This window comes from Lygodium microphyllum, chromosome 25 (assembly GCF_053477565.2).
Source record: "Lygodium microphyllum isolate KBCC chromosome 25, Lygodium_microphyllum_v1.1.10, whole genome shotgun sequence".
Classification (NCBI taxonomy): Eukaryota; Viridiplantae; Streptophyta; class Polypodiopsida; order Schizaeales; family Lygodiaceae; genus Lygodium; species Lygodium microphyllum.
Genome location: NC_141159.1, coordinates 60,866,842 through 60,891,032, shown reverse-complemented (window position 1 = coordinate 60,891,032; position 24,191 = coordinate 60,866,842). Strand labels below are relative to the sequence as shown.

The 24,191-nt window shown below is 39.9% G+C and overlaps 1 protein-coding gene across 5 annotated transcripts in view; it reads left to right on the top strand.

The window, feature by feature from the left end:
* The window catches only part of LOC148014284 (uncharacterized), a 69,805-nt gene extending 48,231 nt beyond the window's left edge, over positions 1-21,574 (top strand). For all 5 annotated transcript variants that reach the window (XM_087666240.1, XM_087666238.1, XM_087666239.1 and 2 more), the window contains 2 exons: positions 19,243-19,319; positions 19,396-21,574. In XM_087666240.1, the coding sequence (XP_087522366.1) occupies positions 19,305-19,319; positions 19,396-20,655 (1,275 nt within the window). In that variant the 5' untranslated portion in view covers positions 19,243-19,304 and the 3' untranslated portion in view covers positions 20,656-21,574. The remainder of the gene's footprint in view (positions 1-19,242; positions 19,320-19,395) is intronic.
* The last annotated feature ends 2,617 nt before the right edge of the window (positions 21,575-24,191 follow it).

Genomic DNA, 24,191 nt, shown 5'->3' with positions numbered 1-24,191 from the left:
TTCTTTACGGTTGATTCATTCAGTTTGTCACCTCTTCTCTCCAGTCTCTCCATTGCCCTCACACCCCTTCAGGAGGACATTGTGAGTCGTGGTTGGTGGTTGTCTTCATCATCTTCCTTGTGCTACGGCACCCTTGTTTCCTTGTATTACATTTACTCCACAATTCAGAACTTCATCATTCCATTCAACATAGTTTCTTCTCTCTTCTATTCTCTTCTCCATGTTTGTCAAGTTCACTCCATGTTCCTCCCCGCAAACCCTACTGTCTTGCTGGTACATCATCTTTTGACATGGTATCAGAGCTGGATCTGCTCAAAGAGCGGCAAAGATCCTCCACTCCAGTGAAGGCAAAGACCGGTGGCGGGTTGGGTATCCACTTCTCTTCTTTCGCTGCATCAAAATCTCGTTTTTGCAGGTTTCAGGTGTTTTCAGCTTGCTGCCCGCACCCCTTTCGTGGAGGACATTGCAGTCTCAGCTATCCCTTGCTATCATCTACAATCTGGTGCCTAGTTCCAGCCTTCCACTCGCAGTTTGTAGCTGTTTACAGCAGAGCGACTATTGCTGATCACTCTCCATTCAAAAAAACAATCTCGTTTTTGTAGATTTCAAGTATTTCAGCTTGCTGCCCACACCTCGAACGTAAAGAACATTGTAGTTCAAGCTGGCCATTGTTGTCTACAACAGTCTGACGCCTGTTTCCAGTCTATCACACGTTATTCGGAGTTGATTTTAGCATGTTGACTGCTATTGCTGGTTTTTAGTCTTTCTCTCTCTTGTAGCTTGCGTTTGCTGTTTTCTCTCTCCTGCAACCTGCGTTTTTAGTCTCTCTCTCTGTCCTCACTTGTGTTTTTCTATTGGTTGCAATCTATTACTGCTATTAGCATCCTCCTTCCACTGGCAGCTCACTTTCAACCTTTCCACTGCCCTCCCACCCCTTGAGGCGAACATTGCGATTCGTGCTTCACATTGCCCTCACACCCCTTGAGGCGAACATTGCGGTTCGTGACTGACCTCTTCCACCTCTTCCTTCCTCAGCAAGGCATACTGGTACCCACGGCTTCTTTACCAATAGATGCCTAGACTACTAGGTGCTTCTACTGTAGTATTACCGGAGATACCACCAATGCTTGCCAACTTCGACCTTTGCTCTCCACCCCTCCGAAGTATATGCGTCTTCCACCAGGCACTCCTTGTGCCACCTCTCTTTTTTGGGTCACAGAGATCATTTTACATCGGCTATCAGAGCACTATGCGTCAAGGCAATAAGACGCATCCGATGCGCACTAAGTCCTTTCGAGCACATGGAGGATCTTGATTGGCGCTACGACCTCCTGGAGATCATCACAATGCCAACGATAGTCTTCTCCCACCTATTTTTGGGTACAGTGGCTACCACGGCCCGCGGTTCTGCAGTCTGCTCCATCGAGAGACAGTGATTGTTTGATACCATCTCCTTGTTAGTCCGCTTCTTTGAGAGACAGTGATTGCTCGATTTCTTTCTCTTCTTCGGCTTCTCGGTCCGTCGCTCCATTGAGAAGCAACGATTGTTGCCCACTCATTGCTCAGTTTGAGCCCCACCCTTCACCCTCGCCTACTCAGGTTCGAGAGGCCAACTGTGGGTGTATTTCACTACCCCATATATCTTCTTCGGCACGACCAGCGGCACTTCCTTCATCCTCAGACATTTCGGAGTCTGTGATCCATGAGTTTTTGGATTCCCTATCTACCTCAGAGAGGGATTCAAGGGAGTTGATATTTCTTTGCTCTCCAAGGGGACATCTATATCTACTGCAACTTTAGAGGGGACTCCTATTCCTCCGGTTTCAAGGGGGTTCTCCACTCACCACTCAGTCCTTCGCACACCTTGGCGGAGGCCTTTTACCTTCTTCTTCTACCCTTGGATGGAGTGGCTTCCTTCTAGCAATCATTTCACCTATTCATTCCCAGGATCTTGGGGATCTACCTAGATCGGGGCCTTGGAGGTTCAGCCACGACTTGGTGATGAGGCCTTCGTATTCCTTCCCTCATGGATGCACAGAGCTAGTGGCTTCTCTCTTGAGATTGAGTTTCGGGTTCTCCAGTTCACTCTGTCTACTGTTCTTTACTGTAGGTTACCTTTCAGGTGGAAATCTTGGATCTTAGGGATCCTCTACATCTTCTTTCTTCTCTTCTTCTTGCCTTGGTCACTTGGTCAGCATGGAGCCAACTCTTGAGATCGAGTACGGGCATATTCTTATGGTTCTTGGCACCACACAAATTCCGACATTCCTCCTATGCATTGCACGATTTCATCATCTTTGTACTAGGGTGCTTGGAAAAGTGAATAATTTCTCCACGAGGGACACTGTCCAAGTGGCACCTGCTGCATGAGTATTCTATCTCCACCTCACTCTTCTCTTTTTTCTCTTTTTGGGCGTGAGAGGAGATGTTGAGAAACCCTTCATCCTTCACTCACAGTTTGCGTTTTTGCGTTTTTACATTTTTGCGTTTTGCATTTAGGGTTTGCAGCCCTAAAAAGGGGTGCCACCCTAGATTGACTATGCCTATTTATGACTACTCTCTCACTCATTCTTTACGGCTGATTCATTTAGTCCACCTCTTCTCTCAAGCCTCTTCATTGCCTTCACACCCCTTGAAGAGGACATTGTGAGTTGTGGATTGTGATTGTCTTTATCATTTTCCTTGTGCTACGACACCCTTGTTTCCTTGTATCACATTCACTCAACGATTCAGAACTTCATCATTCCATTCATCAGAGTTTCCTCTCTCTTCTTTTCTCTTCTCCATGTTTGTCAAGTTTACTCCTTGTTTCTCCCCGTAAACCCTAGCGTCTCATTGATACGCCATCTTTTGACACCTTCCTTTACCATCAAACTCTGGTAGCTTGTACTGCTTGAGAATAAATTTCTTCTCTTGGGCTTCTGTAGTATTGAGTTTCGAGGTGATATTCGGAGAATCATACAATTTTATAATCAATTTTCTTTCCAATCATATTCAGAAAAAAAAAAGATGTTCACTTGCTTACTTTACCTCATTAATTTAGGAGGGAAATTATGTACTACTTGTCCTTCCAACAATGAACAGGGTTTATACTTTCAAAAGAGAGTTTTAATTTTTAATTAGGAAATAAAGTCTATCTACTATTTTTGATTTATTAAGGAGACAAACAGATGGAAAAAAATAATTCTTTACGTCAATAGGAAGGGAATACATTATTCGAGTAGTTCGGGAGCTTATATTATTCTTGGAAAAGATTTTTCTACCACAATCTAGGTATGGCATTGCGATACTTCCATTGGATAGTAATTAGGATTCCGAGGATAAATATCCAAAATTCTATATTTCAGAGGAAGATCAAGTAATCCATCTTTCTTGTAGTTGTGGCGACTAGAGCGTTCTACAACCATGATCCGATCAGCCGGTATAACCCTTGTAACCTCCTTATAGATGTACCGGTTCAGTTTGACCTATCGTACTCTAGTGAACATGTTTGAGTTTACTCTGGCCTCATAGAAGAGATAAATCTTGGCAACCTTAAGGGCTTCCATTCACCTTAATCTCTTTAAATTATTCTGAAGGTAAGTAAGATGATTTGTGTCAATATAACAATACTCTCCGCTTAACATCCATCGCCTTTCGTAATATAGGGGTGAAGGATTGCATATCTGATCTAATATTCGCATCATCTAGTTTCTCGAGCTGAAGTTAGAGAAGTGCATTGCTGACATAAACATAACTTGGAAAATCAAGAATCGTTCCCAAGGTTCGTCTTTTCGCTAGAAATCAAGAACATATATCAATAAGAGAAGACTTTACTACTTAAGGGAAAATATATTTTATGTTATAAATATAACTAGTTTTATTAACCTACGTTGTGTCCTACAACAATTTGTGCTCTGTTACTAATTGTAACGTGCAGCCTGAGCTTTTCTTGGAGGTACGTTCTTAGTAGCCCATCAAGAGATTTCTTAGGAAGCGACGTTCGGGAGTTTGATAAAACCGGTGGAGTTTGCTAACTAGGTTCGCTTGAGTCTATCCCATAGTGGAAGTTTCGGCCACTCCCACGAGGATCGACTTGAGTCTTTCTAGTTAAATCTATTACTAGCGGCTAATTAGTATTAGCAGATTCTAAAGTGATGCGAATCATGCTTTCTGGTTTCTAATGGTCCATCAAGTGCTATTTTTATTTTTTCTTAGGAAAGCTTTCAGCTTACCGAGACCACTTAGCCATAGGTCTGGATCCGTTGGAGGTCCATTCTTCCACTTTTCTCGAGAGAGTAGTTTTAGTTATCTAATTACCTACCACTTTAGGTTTAACATATAAAAACAACTTTGAATTATCTCTTGATACAAATTCCTTACACGCTCTTAATTCACGACACAAAAATAGAGTAAAGTAATTCCTTCTTAATAGTTCCTTTAAAAAAAATGACATTTTACAAATATTTTCTTGTTCGAAGGTATTATTCTCTCCAAGTTTTGTTTTCCAACTAGTATTGGAACTTCTAGACACAGTCTGGAAATCGAAGGGTAGTTGGCAGTTTGTAAGAGCCTAAGGAGTTTATGACCAGAGCCTCGTGGTATCCTTATCTCCTCCTACGGACTAAAGCTCTCTACAATAAGACCTTTCGCGTCATGATTAGTCTAAACTCACTAACGCGAAACATAAAAAGAAAAACCCCTTGGAGTAGGTTTTATTAATGCTGGCCTTGGGGAGGTCTAGCACTATTAAGAATGCTGCCTTAGTCGGCGTTCTATGTTGATCGGAATACTGCGTTAGTTTGCGATCTATACTCAGTCATCTATCCTTTAGCGTGATGATTTTAGGAAAGATCAATACCTAGCTTAGAATCACAAACATCTTATTTCGAATGCATTATACATAAACTTTTTAATAAGTTTATTTTGAAGAAAAATCTTTTAAAAAAAAACATTGAGGCAAATTAGCATTAGTGACAAAATAACTTCGAGATAAATCAAGATAAGTGGCAATACCTTCCAATAGTCCTCTTGGACTTCCTCTTCCTTGGGGAGTAGTTTGGACAGAATTTAAGCAAGAATTTCATACTTGAGGATAACTCCCTTGGAGTTTTGTGGATCTTTGCGTGCAATAAAAGAAAATCTTGGTTAGTTTAATTATGAACAGTATCATTTGGCAATTGCATCATCTTAAGATCTCTTATATACGAGGATTAGCATCCGCTATTACCCATCAGAGAGTTTGTTTGATCAACACAAAAATTAGAAATATTAAATATTTTAGGGACACAATACCTTCCTTATACTCACTTAGGTTCATCTTGTATAGATCCAAGTTACCCCTTGAAATTCGTGGTTAAGAATTTCTCAATGAAATTATATGCAAGAATCGAATAAAATCTTATTTTATGCATGTAGCTTCTATTGCCTATTCATGGGGTAAAGGCTTGCTAGTTATTTTTATTTAAGAAAAATAGTACATGACGATCTATGACGGGTGCTTGGTTGATGGTATTTGTAGCTTCATTTGTAATCTCCATACTTACCATTCCGTTTGTAGTAATTATGTCCACAGCGTTATGGGTAGCTCCTGCCTCCCCGACCTTCGTAGCTGTTTTCTTCGGGGCCATGGTCTTTATGCAAGATCGCAAAAAATGGAAATTTAGCGAAGGAGCTTGAGGGTAATTTGATTGATGGAAATTTTGATTGACCAGGGGGAGGGAGAGGGGAAAAGAAATCACCAAGAATTCTGAGAAATCGAGAACAGTCTTGATTCCACAGGGGAATAGGATAGAAGGGATGGAGGAATTGCATTCGAGAGCTCACGAAGTATCCTCCTTGTCTTCTTGACGAGAAATTCCCGTACTTATGTTTCTCTTGCCTCACTCCCTCTTGCTTTATACTCCTGAGAATGGTCTCTCCTCTCTTGCTCAGACTGCTCTCGACGGCTCCCCATGCCTCTTATTTATAGCTAAATTAGAGAAGAAGGGTTGTGGCTAAGAAGAAGAGCTCTTTATGGAAGGGATCTTGGTAAAATGAGTAATTTGAAGCTTCCAAGATGCAATCTGATGGTTCTGTTGGCTTCGAAAGGGGGGTAAAACGCCGGGATAGCAGATCAAAATTCTTCTAGATCACTCCTTATTCTCCCTATTCGGAGTGTTGTTTGCTGCCTATAAACTGCGATCGTGACGCGTACGATTTCGCCAATCCTTCTTTTTATATGAAATCTCCAAAACTGACTGAAAAAGCCACATGCTTTTTTTGCATGACACCCTATTCTAAAAGTTTCCGTAGATTTTTAGGATATTTATAATAATAATATAAAAAATATGCTAGTTTTGTCCAAAAATCTAGTATTTCTAGACCATCCATACTATAAACACTGACACTAATGACTAATATGGCTCATAACTCTCGTTCATGTGGTAACTTTCGTGATAGGTGGCTACAGTCCTTGTCAATACGGAAAAATATCGTGTTACGATCGTGGAGTCTTTTTGCTTGAGATATTCTCTATTTAATGATTTTAGAATTCTTCAAGTCCATTCTGCGAGAAGTTAGGAAGATTTTAAATCAAAGTTGGGATATCATAGCTATTTAGCGGAAGGACACTTGGTATCTTGCACCTCATCCCTCTCATAAGAAGGTGATTGGTGTCAAACGGGTTTTCAAGACCAAGTACCATAATGATGGCTCTTTGGACAAGCACAAGGCTCGCCTTGTTGCTAAAGGTTTTGCATAGTGCCCATGTTTTGATTTCTCATAAGAAGGTGATTGGTGTCAAACAGGTTTTCAAGGCCAAGTATCATAGTGATGGCTCTTTGGACAGCACAAGACTCGTCTTGTTGCTAAAGGTTTTGCACAGCGCCTAGGTGTTGATTTCCGTGATATTTTTGTCCCTATTGCTCGTATGGTGACTATTTGTGCTGTTCTTGTCTTGGTTGGTCATAGGAGATGGCCTGTCTTTTAGTTGGATGTGAAGTCGGCCTTCTTGAACGGCGATTTGAAGGAGGAGGTCTATGTAAAGCAGCCTCTTGGCTTTGGTTTCTCAGATAGGAAGGTTTATAGGCTGAAGAAGGCCTTGTATGGCCTGAAGCAGGCTCCGCGTGCTTGGAACGAGAAAATTGACTCATTTCTCTTGGCAAAGTTGGGATATCGGCACTCTAGGGCCGATCCGCAGCTTTATGTACACACTTTTGAGGGTGGTCGTGTGTTGTTTGTTTTATATGTTGATGACTCGATTGTTACAGATGACCATGCCCAAAAGGTTGAAGAGACGAAGATAGCCTTACATCAGAAGTTCGAGATTACGGATTTAGGACTTCTCCATTTCTTTTTGGGCCATGAGATTTATCAGACTTAGAGGGGGATTTTCCTCTCTCAGCAGAGATATGTACAGGAGCTCTTGGTGACTTTCTAGATGGAGGATCGTTGGCCCATTTCTACTTCTATAGATCCGAACTGAAAGGCCACTTCAAACTCAGATTCTCCTTTGGTAGATGCTGCCCGCTACCGTCAGCTGATTGGATCATTGATTTGGCTCCTCAACACACAGGTTGATCTATGTTTTACAGTAGGTCTCTTGGTTGGGTTCATGAGTGCACCTCAGTAGGTGCATTGGCAGGCTGCGCAGAGGATACTACAGTTTTTGAGGGGGGCCTCCGACCTAGGGATGTCCTATCCAGTAGGTACAGGTGCTTCCGATCATGTTCTTGCAGGTTGGAGTGATTCGGATTGGGCTGGTGATGTGGACCCAAAGGCAGTCTACTATAGATTATTGTTTTACCTTTGGGTGTTGGTGCTATCTCCTAGAGTAGCAAGAAGCAGTCCGCGGTAGCTCTATTTTCGACTGAGGCGGAGTATCGGGTCGTGTCTTCTACCACATGTGAGATTGTGTGGCTTTGGTGATTGTTGGAGGAGCTTGGTTGCTCGTAGACTTGTCCTACGATTTTGCGGTGCGACAATGAGAGTTGCATTGCCTTGGCATGGAATCCCGTATTCCATGCGTGGACAAAACACATAGAGATCTAGTAGTATTTCATCAGGGAGAAGCTTCTGGATGAGACCATTGATGTGGAATACTGTAAGACCGAAGACAATCTTGCAAATTTGTTTATGAAGGCACTTCCCCAAGCTCTACTTCGCCGACATTCCAGATCCGTCCGTTTGTTGCCTTGTCCAGGATCTAAGAGAGGGTGGTAGCAGTCGGACTGCAGCAGTCGGCTGCATTAGTTGCAGCCTACCTGATTATTTTCAGGCATTATTTTCAGCCGATAAATAGGCTGTGTTTTTAGTAGTCTTTGGCAATTGTGTCTCACAGATTTCAGTCTGCAGACGGCGGAGATTGCTCTTGGGGCTGACGGAGATCTAGATCATCGAGGTGGAGACACACACAGATATTCTCTTCGCACTCGTGTATAATTCTGCATCCTTGTACAACATTCTTTACTACAGATTTTCTACGTTTCACTCTCTCTCTCTTCACTCTTTGTCACGGTCATTCGCTTCCGCATTGCTTCACTTTGACAAAAAGGTATTGCACATTAGTTTACTACTGCATATACTCCATAGCGAAATGGGGTTGTAGAAAGGGAGAATTGGTCACTTACAGAGATGGCTATATGTATATTGAAAGCAAAGAAATTGCCACATTTTTTGGATGGAAGCAGTTAAGTGTGCTTGTCACGTGTTGAATAGATGCCCTACTAAATCATTGAAAATATAATGCCTTTTGAGGCTTGGAACAATAGTAAATCTTCAATTGGTCACTTTCATACCTTTAGGTATCTTGTATATGCTTATATTCCCAAATCGTTGAGAAAAAAGTTGGACAATAAGGCAGCCAAATGTATATTTGTGGGGTACAATAGTGAAAGTAAAGTGTGTTTTGAGGGGCTGCTGTCCATTTCTTTTGATGATACAATTGGAGCTCCATTAAATGAACAAAATGTTCAGTGAGTTGCCCCATTAAATAATGCAGAAATTTAGCGTGTGGCTACTTAGAATATTCAGCAAGATGTTGAATATTTGAGTGCTCGTCTTACCGGTCGTACTTGAAGATAGACACGTTTGCATGATTATGCCAATGCTATGGAGTTTGTTATGGCAGCAAACACACATGATGATGATGAGCCTGATTCTTTGGAGGATGCACAACAGAGTGTGCATTGGATGACAGCAATGCAAGCTGAGTATGATTCTATCATGAAGAATCAAACATGGGATTTAGTTACATTGCCTATTGGGAAGAAAGCCATTGGTACTAAATGGGTTTATAAGTTGAAACGAAAAGCGGATGGATCCATTGATAATATAAAGCTAGGTTTGTGGCAAAAGGCTATGCACAAAAGAAAGGCATTGATTATGAGGAGACAATTGCTCTTACATCCCATATGAGCACTATCAGGTGTATGGTTGCATTGGCTGCCCATTGTGGTTAGATTGTGCACTAGCTTGACATTAAAACTGCATTTTTACAAGGGGAACTTAAGGGGGGATCCTTGCTGGTCATATGTCTTTATGTGGACGATCTTCTGCTCACAAGGATACATGTTGATCAAATTTCAACATTTAAGAAAAATTTACCTAAACTTTTGAAATGTTAGATTTGGGGCCTTTGCATTACTATTTGGGCATTCAGTTTATTCATGATACTAGAGGCATTGGATTGTCACAGTCCAGATATTGGTAAAATCCTTGAGAGATTTAGGTTCCAAGATTATGAGCTAGTAAGCACACTGATGGAGATTGGACTTAAGTTGTCTTTGCATAATGACAGTGATATGTTTGATATCCATACATATGCTTTGGCAGTTGGTTGCCTCATTTATTTATACATCACAAGGCCAGATATTTAGTTTGCGTTTTCAGCCTTGAGCAGATATATGCACAGTCCATGCATGTCACATTGGCAATCTGTCAAGTGTGTTTTTTATTATTTGCAGAGTACCAAGACTCTTGGATTGCTTTATGTCAAGGGGCGACTGCTACAGCTACATGGCTCTTGATCTGAGGGGAAAAAAAACATGTAGTGGAGCATCTCAACTCCACATCACTTGCCCAATCCGAGTGGTCCCGTGATTTAGATTGGGTTGGTGATTTTGATTCTCATCACTCTAATAGTGGTAATTGTTTCTTTCTAGATGAAAATCAAGAGCTAGAGAAAATGCAGGGAGAGTATAAGCTTCTAATTGTGCAACACGAGGATCTGGCGGCAAAAATAGGTCGGATCAAACAAGGCATGAAAGAGTTTGCCGCAGGGGAAGAAGGAAGGAAGCGAGAAGAGGAACACCACCACTGAGAAATAGAAACCATGACCAAAAAGCTGAGCCTTGAAAGAGAGTAGGAGAGAATAAGCAGGGAATTGGAAGACCAGGAGCGGTTTCTTGGCTTAGTAAGAAACAATCCATTGTTGCCAGATCGTCTTGTGAAGCCGAGTATAAGGCATCTTTCACTACTACAGTTGAATGTGTATGGCTGAGATGCTTGTTGGCTGATCTTGATGTATCTGTCACGGAGCCTACTCCTTTGTGTACTGACATTCAGAGTGCCATTATAGTGGCACGGAACCCAGTGTTTCATGCATGCATGAAACACATTGATATACAATATCACTTTGTCAAAGAGAGGCTATATGCAAGGGATAGTAGTCCTATCTACTGTTCTACCAATAAGAATGTGGCAGATATCTTCACCAAAGCTCTTCCTCATGACAAATTTGAAGTATTATGCAATGCGTTAAATTTGATCTCCTTTGATGGATGACTCTTGTATGCTGATTACGGTTCACGTATCGATCCAGGGGGGTTGGTTGGGTTTTACTCACGCCTACTCTCACATACAAGTGTTAGTGATCTGCACGTAGGATAATTAGAGTGCCATTGCAGTGGCGTGGAACCCAGTGCTTCATGCACGCACGAAACACATCGAGATACAATATCACTTTGTCAAAGAGAGGCTACATGTAGGGATATCAGTCTTGTCTATTGTCCTACTAATAAGAATGTGGCAGACATCTTCATCAAAGCTCTTCCTCATGACAAATTTGAAGCATTCCGTAATGCTTTAAATTTGATCTCCTTTGGTGGATGACCCTTGTATGTTGATTACCTATCACTCAAGGGGGGTTTGTTGGGTTTTACTTGTATCTACGCTCACACAGGAGGGTCAGTGATCCGCATGTAGGAAATTAGGACACTTTTTACTCTCTGTGGAAGAGGCTTTTTTCCCTAGTCACTTTTATTTTCATTTGTGTATTCGCATTACACATTTTGTTCACTTATTGCACAATACACACATCTGTGTATGAACATACTTTAAGTCACTGTTACATCCCTAAAGTCTAAGGGTTGTACTTTGTATTTTGAACTTTGTACTTCACATTGTATTATGCAAACAATTGTGCTGTGACCACTCCCTCTCTCTATGAGTTGTGTACACTTTTTTCTGCTCCATTGCTGTAGTTCAATCTTACAACCCTCCAATTGAGTATATCATCAACATACAACATCAGAATGAGTAGATTATACCCATCCTGTCTAATGTAAATGACGCTCTTAGTTAAGCTGCTTTGAAAGCCTAGACCAATCAAGTAAGAACGAATCATTGTGTACCATGCTCGTGATGCTTGCTTCAACACATACAAGCATCAATGGTGGACTTTCTTTTCCATACCCTCTTGTACAAACCCTCATGGCTAGTTGAGATAAACTTCCTCATTCAAGGTACCATGTAAGAAAGCAGTCTTAACATCAAGTTGATGTACATTCCAACCATGATGTGCAGCCAAAGCAATGATATGGTTGTCATATGTGACGCGGGTGCAAAGGTCTTGTGTCTTCATGATGTTTAGGCTTAGGACTCTCTTAATGCCGATGGCACACTAGCCTTTAAGTAAGTCACACAACTCCCCAGTACTGTTCTCATCAATGCTTTGGAACTTTGAAAACATAGCATCTAGCCAGTGTGTATCCTCCAACACATCCTCTATACAAACACACTCTTTGTTAGAAGTGGGTGCAGTGATGGAAGCGTAGAAGATAGCTATAATAAACTGCACAACCAAAGAGAAAAGAGAAAACAGAAGAAAACAAAAGAACACTGTCAAAGGGAGAACTCGAAGATGCATTGGGAATCTGCAAGTGATGAATGATTTGATTGAGAAGGAGGGAGGCGTATAAATAGGCATAAAATAATACAAATAATTCATTGGGTTTGCCCCACAACAAATGCTGGACGGCCAGCCATAAATGCTATAAATCACATGAATAATGACAAAAAAATATGCCTAAAGTAAACTATAATACCTAGCCCACAACTGCACATGCCCTGACTCATTTATGAGTTGACTAAACTGTTAACACTCTCTCTTAGATCATGGATGATATGATATAATACAATGATACAATGATAATGACTCATCATACTCCATACAACAAAGACCACTAGAGTAGGACCATGGATACCCAGGCAAATGGGTGATTAAGCCGCCACTAAGGTGTCTTGGAAAGAACTTGATGTCGATGTTGATTATACCAGCTCTTGAAAATAGAGAATAATTATAATAACTCTCTATGTCTATTAACAATGCCTTGTAATAGGATATATGAATATCTTATCAACAATGTCTCTGAGCATATGTGAACATAGATTCACAGTCTTTGGTCAAACTATCAAAATGTTCCCTCATGTGAGCTCAGACTAGGAGCTAATTCCACTCTTTGTTAAGGAACAACCCATCATGAACTTGGAAGTTAATTCGAGCTCTAGGATTTCAAAACTTGCCAAACTTAAGTTGATGTGAAACGAAGGGCTCTCTTTGGATCCTTTGCATTTGTATACTTATATAGATGAGGCTTACCTGTCCCACCTCATCGCCCTCTCACTCTTCCTCTTTGGCATTGAAGTGCTACGAGGGCCTTGCCTCGATTTGAAGATGACTTCTTTGGCCTTCTCCTTATTTTTCCTTGAATTTGCTTACTCCTTATAATCCTTGTGCTATTATCTCTTCTTATCATAGTGATAGCTCTTTGAAGTTGCAAATGTCACATTGAAGCCACCATATTGAGATGAAAGCTTCCCCTGTAACCGCAAAGACACCTCATGCTCAAGTAGCATTGAGGACATATGGGTAGATCACTCGTGCCAATGATGTCTGGGCTTACAAAGCATTGGCTACTTTAAACTTTGGAGAGAGTTTATAGAGCATAGTCCCCACAAGATGAGCCTTGGGGAGGGTAGATTGCATGTGATAAAGTTGATCCTGTACTTCTGTAATACAAAGCAAGAATGAGTGGATAGTATCTTTAGGCTCAAACTTCATCTGTTGGAGCTATCCATAGAGGCTAATTGCATGCATGGTTGAGGGAGCCTCATACATCATTTGAAGCTTCTCCTATACTATTGAAGTGGTCATGTAGAAGATGATTGCCGGTAGAGAAGAGCAGAATATGCACGGGCATCATTAGAGTCCCTTGTAAGCCTAGCTTCCTTATGGTTGTCATGGTTCCAATCATTAGGAAGAGTAGTAGAAGCTTGAGGGCGCTCAATAGCGCTAGAAGCCACACACCACACACCACACTTTCTTTTGTACAAATCATACTTTCATAACAACACTTCATGTAAGATAGTAAGCGCCATGAAGTTTATCATCAATAGAACAATAGGGAGGAGCAATTTGGAGAGGATAGGAAAAGAAGATGAAGAGAGAGAGAGAGAGAGAGAGAGAGAGAGAGAGAGAGTACAGCCGAATACAACACAAATTGCACTGTTGGGAGTTCATATGCAGTATTAAGAGGAGCCGATCACAAAACAAGTACAAAATCTAGGAGAGTTAGAGGGATGAGAGCCAATAAACATAGTTAGAAGTTGGAAATTGTCACTAGAATGACAAATGATGATTTAATTAAGCTTCATGAAGTTTTTTAATTAAAATGAATTTTAATTTTAGTGTCCCTAGCTCTTGGTATGGTGACCATTGCACTGATAGTGAAGCATTTTACAGTGAAGCATGTGATGGACAAGTATGTGGGCCATGGCTAGGGCTAAAGGAATAAGGTGCAACGTAAAGCTTTCATTAAATTGAAAGTTTGAACCTTAGAACTGAGTTACATTGAAAGTTTCACCCAATAAGCAACTCACTTAGGGCACTTAAGTTATTAAGCAAGCCTTGAGCTAAAGTTTCGCCTAGTAAGTAGCTCACTTATGATTAATGGCTAAGTCATTAAGTAGCCTTTAATAAAAATGTGATATGACTAAGGAGCGACTGATTACTCATTTGGAAAGCTTATCTTGGCTATTTGGGGCTTCTTCTTTTTCATTTGAAGCAATCCAAGTTTGAAAACGATCATTCTTTTGTTTATTGTCACAGAAAATTACAGATTTCAGTTATGGAATGAGCTTACAATATAGATGGAGTGTGGATAGCAGCCAAATTTTCTCCTTTTGGTATGGGGATTCAATTAGACAGCCTTGTAACTCCATATATAGCAAGGTATTCTATTGTTTTTGAGTTAAAAAGTAAAAAAATAGGTTATGACAGCACTAGGTTTGAGATCCTTTTTTCTTCTTGATCTCAAGCCTAGTGCACTTTTTAGGCAATTTTGTTGCGAAGAAAGTGACATTTTTACACTTCCCTCATGAGAACCCGCCCCTATTTGTGAGAGGAACAATGTGGGACTGCATGGGGACTATGTAGGAGAGTTGTCTTAGCAAACACTTCATGAAATTAGGGTCAAACGCTGCTTGTCATTTTTAGGGTTTAGCAAGTTGAAGTGTTCATTTGTAGCTTTGAACACTCTACAACTAGTTGGAGACCAGCAGTGAAGGTGTCAAGGCCATTGTGCACTATGGATCAATTATGTCATGAGAAATTGCTGAAAAACAGCCATTTGTAATAGATTTTGAGCATATTTCAATAATCTAAAGAAATACCGAAAGGGGTGCCAAGCTTTGGAGCCACCAATAAGTGTAGAAAATGCCTAAAAGCTAGTCGCCCAGGATGCAACAGATAGAAGAAGACTGATCAACACCACAAAATTATGAGGGCAAACTGTCCACAACGAAAAACAACAGAAAACTGTGAGGGCGCTGTCCACAACAAAAAACAGCACCTAGGGCCCAAACACGAATGTTTGATACCATGTCGGAAGTGGGTGCAGTGATGCAAGGGTAGAAGACTTGTAATAGATTTCACAGCATAAGAGAAAAGAGAAAACAAAAGAAAATAAAATAACGCTACAAAGGGAGAACTCAAAGATATGCTCAGGAAGTGGAATCCATATACCAAACATGAGATTGTTGTATACAACAATGAGTCATTGGCTGCATGGGTAGTGGCAGTGGCTTCCTCTCTCCAACAAGACTTGCATTGGGAATTCGCAAGTGATGAATGATCTGATTGAGAAGGAGGGAGGGATATAAATAGGCATAAAATAATGCATCAGGTCGGCCGGCAATAAATGCTGGATAGTCAGCCATAAATGCTATAAATCACATGAATAATGACCAGAAAAAATACCTAAAGTAAACTATAATACCCAATCCTTAACTACACATGCCTAGGCTCACTCACAAGTTGACTAAATTGCTAACACTCTTCACCACAAGCAGTGGACAATAAAGCACAATGTGTAAAGTTCCATAATGCTTGACGAGAAGCTATTGTAGTATCCTAGAAGGGGAGCAGGCTGTTTGCTGTCCCTTAAGATCAACCATCTAGGCACAGTCTTTGCTTCTTGGATGGTAGACCTCTATGTGGTCTCTATGTCATCATGATTTGTTGCCTCAATGGAGAGGAAATCAGGCTGAAATTCAATGTGTATAGGTTGCTGAATTTGCTGCTATGATGCATGACATTGAGTGGGTGCATGCTCAACAATCATTAGCAATGACCTGAATAATGGTATAAGGGAATTAAACACATCTTTGTGTCAGAAATGGTGTAGCAATGGTAATATAAATAAGTGTTGAAATAAACTGCTGAACACAAGATAGAAAAGAAGAAAAACAAAAGAATATTGCAAAGAAAGAGAACTCAGAGATGTGCTTGGAAAACGGAATCCATATACCAAACATGAGATAGTCACATATAACAGTGAGCCACTGGCTATGTGGGCACTGGCACTGGCTCCTCTCTTCAATAGGAAGACCACTTAAAGAATGATGATGACTGAATCTATGGAGGAGGAGCCGAATAAATAGGCCCAAAATAAGCCATAACTAGTAGTTGTTCTGGCACAAAATGCCAATCTAGCATAAAATGCCAAGCCAATAAAATGCCTAAAATACTAATAAATGTGCCTAGCCTAACTGGTATGCATAGATTTACACATGAGTTGACAATCTTGCTAACACTCTCTCTTAGATCATGGGTGATTTGATACAATATAATGATACAATGATAATGGCTCATTATAGGTCATACAACATAGAACCACTAGAGTAGAACCATGCATACCCAAGAAGTGGATGATTAAGCCACCATCAAGGTGCCTCGGAGAGAATCTGATGTCCATGTTGATCATATCAACTCCTGAAAATAGAGAAGAGCCATAGCATGTTTCTGTGTTCGTCATCAATGTTTCATAGTAGCATATAGGACCATCTTGTCAAAAATGCCTCTGAACATATGTGACCATGGATTCTTTGTCTTTGGCCAAACCACTAAAGTGTCCCCTCATATGAGTTGAAGACTAGGAGACAAGACCGAATACCAGCCCATCATGAATGTGGATGTCAATTCCAACTCCAGGATTTGAACTGCTAGACTTTGATTGATGCATCAGGTATGTCCATCTTTGGAACTTGTACACCTGTATAGATGAGGCACGATTGTCCCATCGCACCACCCTCTCATACTCCCTCTTTGGCATTGGAGAGTTGTGAGGGATGACTGCATCACCTAGATTAGCAGTAGAGGAAGGGGCAGCTAAGCTCTCCTCGTGACCAAATGATCGGAGTCAGAGTTTGAGAAAGAGGATAACTCGTCAGAGGTACTGCATGTAAGATCGTCAAGTCCATGTAACTTATCATTTGTAGAAGTGCACGGAGGAGCCATATGGAGAGGATAAGAAGAGAAGATAGTAGGGAGAAAGTATACACAAAGAGAAGATGGCCAACCAAATAGCACAAAGTGAACAAAAATAGAGTTCACACGTAGTATTCATAGGCTGATCACAAAAAATCAAATAGAGGATTTTGCCTTGCACAAGATCAAGATTAGATCTAAAAATGCAGAGATGCTGAGCAGAAATCCACCTATTGCCAAATCCACCTATCAATAGTTGGCAGCATGATAGGAACCTCTAGACCCAAAATAAGCCATAAGCAATAGCTGGTCGGACTGGCACAAAAAATGTCCATTTGGCACAAAATGCCTAAAATACTAATAAATGTGCTGAGCCGAATCGGCATGCATGGACTCACACATGAGCTGACAATCTTGCTAACACTTTGGGGCCCAATTGGCGGATTTTTGCAATCATGCAAAGGTATTTCTGAATTTTCAGCAAAGACAATATCTCTACTGACAAGCACTTTGCATATAATTTGTTAATTATTAATACAATTGATATCCTTTTCTCTTAGTACTATAGCCAATAAAATGATGCATTTTATTGCTTTGTTGTGCAAACCATCTTGTATAATCCCCATGCAATTTTATGATGTTCCTCTCACAAAGGGAGAGATTTCTTGTGATGAAATTGTGAGAAACTCACTCTCTTTGCGGCCAAGTTGTGCTAAAGTGGACAAGGCTCGAGATCTTAGAGGAGAAGAGAGGATCTCAGTGTGTCTTACTGTAATAGCTCGTCTTAATGATATTTAGATAAAAACAATAGCATACCCACTGGTTAATGGAGTTATAGAGTTCCCCAATGGATTCCCATGCTAAGAGGAGAAGATTGGCTATTGACTTTTCATACGTGCGGTTAGCAAGCTGCAATTTGAGACGAGTGGCTATCGCCAAACTCATGTTGCTCAAATGAAAGTTCAAGAGAGATCCCAAATAGCCATGTCCAAATTTTTAAATGAGTAACAGGTTGCTCCCTAGTCAAAAATCCAATTTGATTAAAGGCTAATTAATCTATGGCTGATTATCATAAATGAGCTGCTTATGAGACCAAACTTAAGCATTAGGCTTGCTTTACAACTTAAGTCAAATGTTGACTACTAGGTGAAACTTTCAAACACTCATTAGACCTTGGAAAAACTGCACTTTTCTAGGTTTCTTGGGAAATTGCATATTTCCAAAATTCCTTTTGCCTTGTTCTTCTACCACATAGTCCGTACACTTGTTCATTGCATGCATGTTGTCGAATCCTTCATTGTCGATACTATAGTCACCATGGGAGGAGCCAAGGTACCAAAATTAGAGCTCATTTTAATTAAATCATTAGGTCATTTCTCATTTTGGTGACAACTTGAGTGATATTAGGGACTTGATATGCATAGGATGGATGTCCTTGCATTTAAGTTCCATGGGGTGCATGGTTTTGGAGCGGAACTCCCACTAGTGTCACACCCACAACACTTGGCTGATAGATAGGAATTGACATATGGGATGAGTGCCTAAAGGAATACGATCCCTGGAGTGCATAGGTGGAGAATGTGGATGAAAAGGAGGGTAGAATATGTTCACAGAAGACAGAATGAGATGAGGATGAGTGCTGAAAGGAAGGTGCACCGAAACCCAACTCATAAGAAAAAGCTTGCGAATTTGGAGGGTTACATGTCCTTTTGTGTCTTGAACCTGCCAAGTGGGCAATGGGTTATATACATGAGAATCCAAATTCTTTTGCTATGGTCTGCCAATGACTTTGACACTAGTTTGGTAATGAGATAAGTAACTGCCTCAAGAAAAAGAATTGTCCTTTCAAAGAACTATGCCCAAGGGGAGAGTCCAAGAGTGTGATATTGAAAATTTCATGACAAGTATTATCGACTTAAATTAACAATATGGTGAGTGCAAATTTCTGGTCTCAAAGCTGTGTTTATAAAGCAACAAAGATGTGCTTAAAAGATATATATTTGATCAAGGAAAATAGGATCTGGGTTCTGATTCATTAATTTTCCTTTTGACATTTAAATATTGACTGGTACTATCAAGTATGAATAAACTTGCCAATGAATGACTGTTGAAATCTATACTTTCTGTGCATGCGTGTGCATGCACGTGTCCCTCCCTTTCTCTTTTCATGTCTGTTTGAATGACAATCATATTTCTCATTTCCACTACCGTTTGAATGACGACTGTGAATACTGCAGTGTGGACTTTGCATAGATCAAGCAGTCTTTTGAATACTACACGGTCTTTGAGCAGCCTAAGCATGGAAGACAAACCGGTAAGAGAAATCATGATTTGTTTTTGTTTGGTGTATCTTTCTCTCTCAATCTCTCTTATGAGTCCAGTATTTTCAGGTCGATCAAGGTTGCTTTCTCTACCTGAAGAAAGACACCCTTGCTCTTCTCAAAAAACAGTCTGCTTCAGATTTCCCTTCTCTAAGAAAAATCCTTCTCCACAGAGTTTATAGACGACGAGGTAGCCAGCCTTCAAATACATTCAATGCTGTTCAAGCTGCGATTCACTATTTCGAAGAGTTTATGCAGCACAATCATCAGCCAGATTTTGATTTTTTCAATGACCTGCTTCCCCATATCCACAGATGGGCTTTGGACTATCAAGACACTGAATTGGACATTGGTTTGCTGCAAGCTGGAAAGGTCAACAAGGTCCTCTTGTCCAGGCGCAGAATAAGGACCATACTTTCCAATGCATTTTTCTTGAATGTTATGTCTTTGAGGGACGGCCAAAGGTATTATGGGAACATCAGCCTTTTCCCCCTCTACAATTATGATTCTGAACTTGCACGTCAGCGCATTGTGTGTCTCCTTTCCTACTTTGCGCAGGTGCTTGATCTCACATATGGAGAGGAAGTGGTATCTTTTGAGAGGCATACGATTGCTGGACCATCTCCTGATTGGGGCTCCCTTGATGTCAAGATCAATGCCGGTCATGTCAGGGTCTTTACTGAAAGAATGGAAACATCAGATGCTGTAGGCTTTGCAAACTTTGCAAACAAGAAATTGCACATCCATAAGATTATATCTTCTGCCACACAGGAGGAAGTACTGTTCAGTACATGTCCAGAGGCCTTTGTTGGTATTTTGATTAGTGAAGAAATGTTGGACATAGAGACCATAATAATCAGAAATGTGAGGAGGTTCTCAGAGTATGAAGGCTACTCAAATACATTTCGGTTCACAGGGTTTTATCCGAGATTGAGAACATTTGACATTGTGTCCATTGATGCTGCTACACATATGCATTTTACGAAGTCTAAGGTAGACAGGGACCTGAACAAGGCCTATATTGGCTTTCTGGCAGCTTTTCAAGGAGGTACAGAAAAGGTGGTTACTTCCCATTGGGGTTGTGGAGCATTTGAAGGAGAGAAGCATTTTAAGTTCTTGCAGCAAGTGTGTGCTAGTGCCATGGCGTGTGTCTCTTTGGACTACTCGACATTTGGTGATCCTGTAGTTGCTAGAAATTTTGAGTACTTATTGAACATCATTGGATCTAAACAGCTGACGGTTGCAGATGTTTATCATGCAATATCTGGTTATCAAGGGCAGAATAATGGCTTCTTTCACCATGTTGTTCAAAAGTTGGAGAAAAATTAATTGTGTAGAAATGAATCTGATCGGTGTGAATAATGGAGAGCCTGAGATCTATGTGTGTGGCCTTGGGCTCTGTGGTGTGAATCTGCAGCATGTTTCAGTTACCAGTAGAAAAAAAAAAGACTGGTTTTACCTTATCAAGCATGTGCAAATGGGTTCAGCTGAAATCATAGAGTGAATACTGAAAGATCTTGTTGAACCAAGCCATACTGAAGAGGTACACCTGCTTTCTTGAACCGGTGGTGGTCTATATGGTTGACCATGCATGTAAGTATATAGAGAACAACATTTATACTGCAATCATGCAGCCTTAGCTCAAGTGAATAGATGGAAGTTCTGTATGTGTATTTTGTTTCCTGACAGGGTTTGCTGCCAAACTTTATGTGTGTACTGAATACTTGTTCTGAGTTGTAGAGGATACAACATTTACAAAAGCCAAAACAATATGACATCAATTGGAACAGAGTTATGTGCAGTTCAATGACCTGTGCAGGTGACTCCAAAGACTATGTAATGGGTGCTTCACATGCAAGCTGTGAGCGTTGCCCACAGAAAGGACCAACAGTCTGGAGAAGGCCAGGAAATAGAAAGTCAGACAGTTCAAGCAAGGAAATGCTGCCACCTGTCTCAACTGCCTTCAGTTAAAGGCGACAATTGTTGTGGTGAGCCTGTTGTTGCAGATGGTTCAAATGTTGTTTACAATGCAAGTAAAATTTTGATTTGTAGAACACAAACGTTAGTAAGCATACTCTAAGCACATATTGTGGAGACTCAAAATGAGTATGATATAAAGTAATGGTGTTGTAATGTCATAGCAATGGTCATATACTGATCATAGAAAGTATGTTTTTAGTGTTTTTATGGACATTGATGCTCATGGTGTATTTGATGGCAAATGATGAAAATTGTTCTCTTTCTATGAGTTCTTGCATGGTGTAATAGAGTTCAAATGCCTTAATGCCTTAGCCAATATTTAGCCTACTAGGGTTAAGTATAAAAGGCTAAGATGTAACTTGCCAAGGATCTTTTTGTCATTTCTAACCTTTCATATTTGAGGTCTCAACCTCTCACCATCTAAGAGGGTGCATACTCTTAGCCACCATAGCGTTGGGGTGCATACCATGTTGCAACCTCTCATCAATTGAATCTTAGCCATTAATGGTAATATGATTTCAGCCTAGTCACCTTGGCTATGGTTCCTTGGCAATTTAGTCTATTTTTTGTATTTCCAATCTAATAGTTCGTTGTGGGAATTAGCTTCTTTACATTGGTATCATAGCAAATCTTTGATCCAATGGGAATGTCATTTTCATGGTGGATTTGGTTACAAAACTAGGCACAGGGTAACTGGAGAACAAGAATTAGTCATAAGACTCGACACATTTAAAACCATGACTAGTTAAAGTTATTTGCAGTAAGTCGGGACTCAATTTGAGAATCTTGAAGAAGGCTTGAAGGAATAATGGCAGATTCAAAGTTATTTTAGTGGCTCATGGTCAATTTGGGGCTGTTTTGAAGGTTCTTGGACTTAATTTAAGTCTAAATAGGATTTGGAAGAGTTAAATTGTAGTTATTTTTTGAAGCAAGTTTCTCTTTTCTTTTTTTAAGCTTCCTTGTGAGAGCTTTCACGGAGATCTCTTCTCATATATTTTTTCCATGGCCATTACTTCCTTGTGAGAGCTTTCACGGAGATCTCTTCTCATATATTTTTTCCATGGCCATTACTTCTTATGCAACCTATAGAGGATGATGGTTGAGGTCTTAAGCAACCTGTAGACTACCTATATGCCTAATCTTTAGTTTATTTTCATCGCGTGATGTAACATGTTCGTGGATAGTTTGTGCTGATTTTCAATAGTCTTTTTTTTTTCTAAAATTAGCAATCATGATCATGTTGATTTGAAGCTATTGTCTCACTTGCTTGATTAAATGTAGTCTTAACTTGGATTATTAATAATTTTACTTAATCTTTTATTCTTCTTGAATCTTGGAGCTCTCATCATAATCCTAGCTATGACAGAATTATGATCATGAAAAATTTTAAGATTTCTTGAAGTTATGAGTCAATCTTTTGCGTCTTTTAGCTTCAAGAAGTGAAAAGCAAGTATTTGCAACTGACATTGGGTATACATTGAAGCTTTAAAGTAAGATTGGAAGTATTATTTTTAATTTCAAATTGAGAAAATACAACTATGATTTTTTTTAAAAAAATTTTGATTTCTTGAGGCTTCAATCCATGGAACATTTGTTGTTTACAACTTCGGGAAGGTTAGATTGAAGCTACTTTATCAAGGATTGACTTACATTAAAGCATTTCATCAAGATTGATGGCATTTTCAGTCTCTTGAACATAGAAATGTATGAAAATATTTAAAGATTTTTATTTTACTTTTCATAAATTCATGACATTTATACCATAAGGTCTCAATTCACTAGTCGAAAAGATGGTTTTAGACATGAAGGAAAAAACAATCAATGGGGATGATGATTATCATGGATGTAATCCTTCTGTAAGTCTTTTTACCATCAGTTCTCTAATGTGCAAAAGGAAATTCAATTGGTAATCAAGTTTATGAAGGTGAAAGGAATGATGGGAGAAGATTAGTCCACAATCTCTTAACTAAAGAGCATGCTTCAAACGGTCAACTCTCATCTCATGGTTTTGGGCAACCTACTTTTAGGCAACACTCTTGGAACAAATATTCATGGAAGCAACATTCTTATGGATAGCCATCTAACAATGAAAAGGAGTATAAGGAAAAGATCAACATGACTAATTTTAAAGGAGATAATGCTTCACTTTTGGAATGGGAGGAATGGATTAATAAGCTTGAATTGTACTTTAACCTTTATCCTCGAAGTAAATAAGTTAATATTTATTTTGCGGCTCTTCTTCTTGAAGGTGATGACCATACTTGGTGGTGATACATGTGCAAGATTAAGCAAGACTTCCTCATTTGGAAAAAGTTTAAGCAAGCAATGATTGATATTTTTGTTTTTCCTTTGGAAAAAGAAAGGCTTCAAAGAGGAATACAAGGATTTATTTTAGCCCATCAACAAACTTGCCTGTCGCTTGTCCAAATTTGAGAGAGAAGAGGTGGAGTGACAAGTTAAAGAATTGCTGTAAATGGGTTTAATTCAGCCAAGTCAATTGTCGTTTTCCTCTCCCGTACTCTTAGTAAAAAAGGATGGATCATTTCATATGTACATTGATTATAGGGATTTGAACAAGTCAATGGTCAAGAATAGGTATACTATTCCTCAAATTGATGATCTTTTGGACGAACTTTAAGATGCAAAGGTCTTTACGAAAATAGACCTTTGTTCGGGTTATCATTAGATTCAAATCAAGGAAGAAGATGAGTTCAAAATACCTTTAAGGACTGGAGAGGGTTCTACCACTCCTTGGTTATACAATTTGGGCTTTCCAATGCGCTCGCTACTTTTCAAGCCCTTATGAATAAAATATTATAGCTCTTCTTCTTCAAAGCAATCCTTGTTTTTTAATGATATCCTTATCTATAGCAAATCCAAGGATG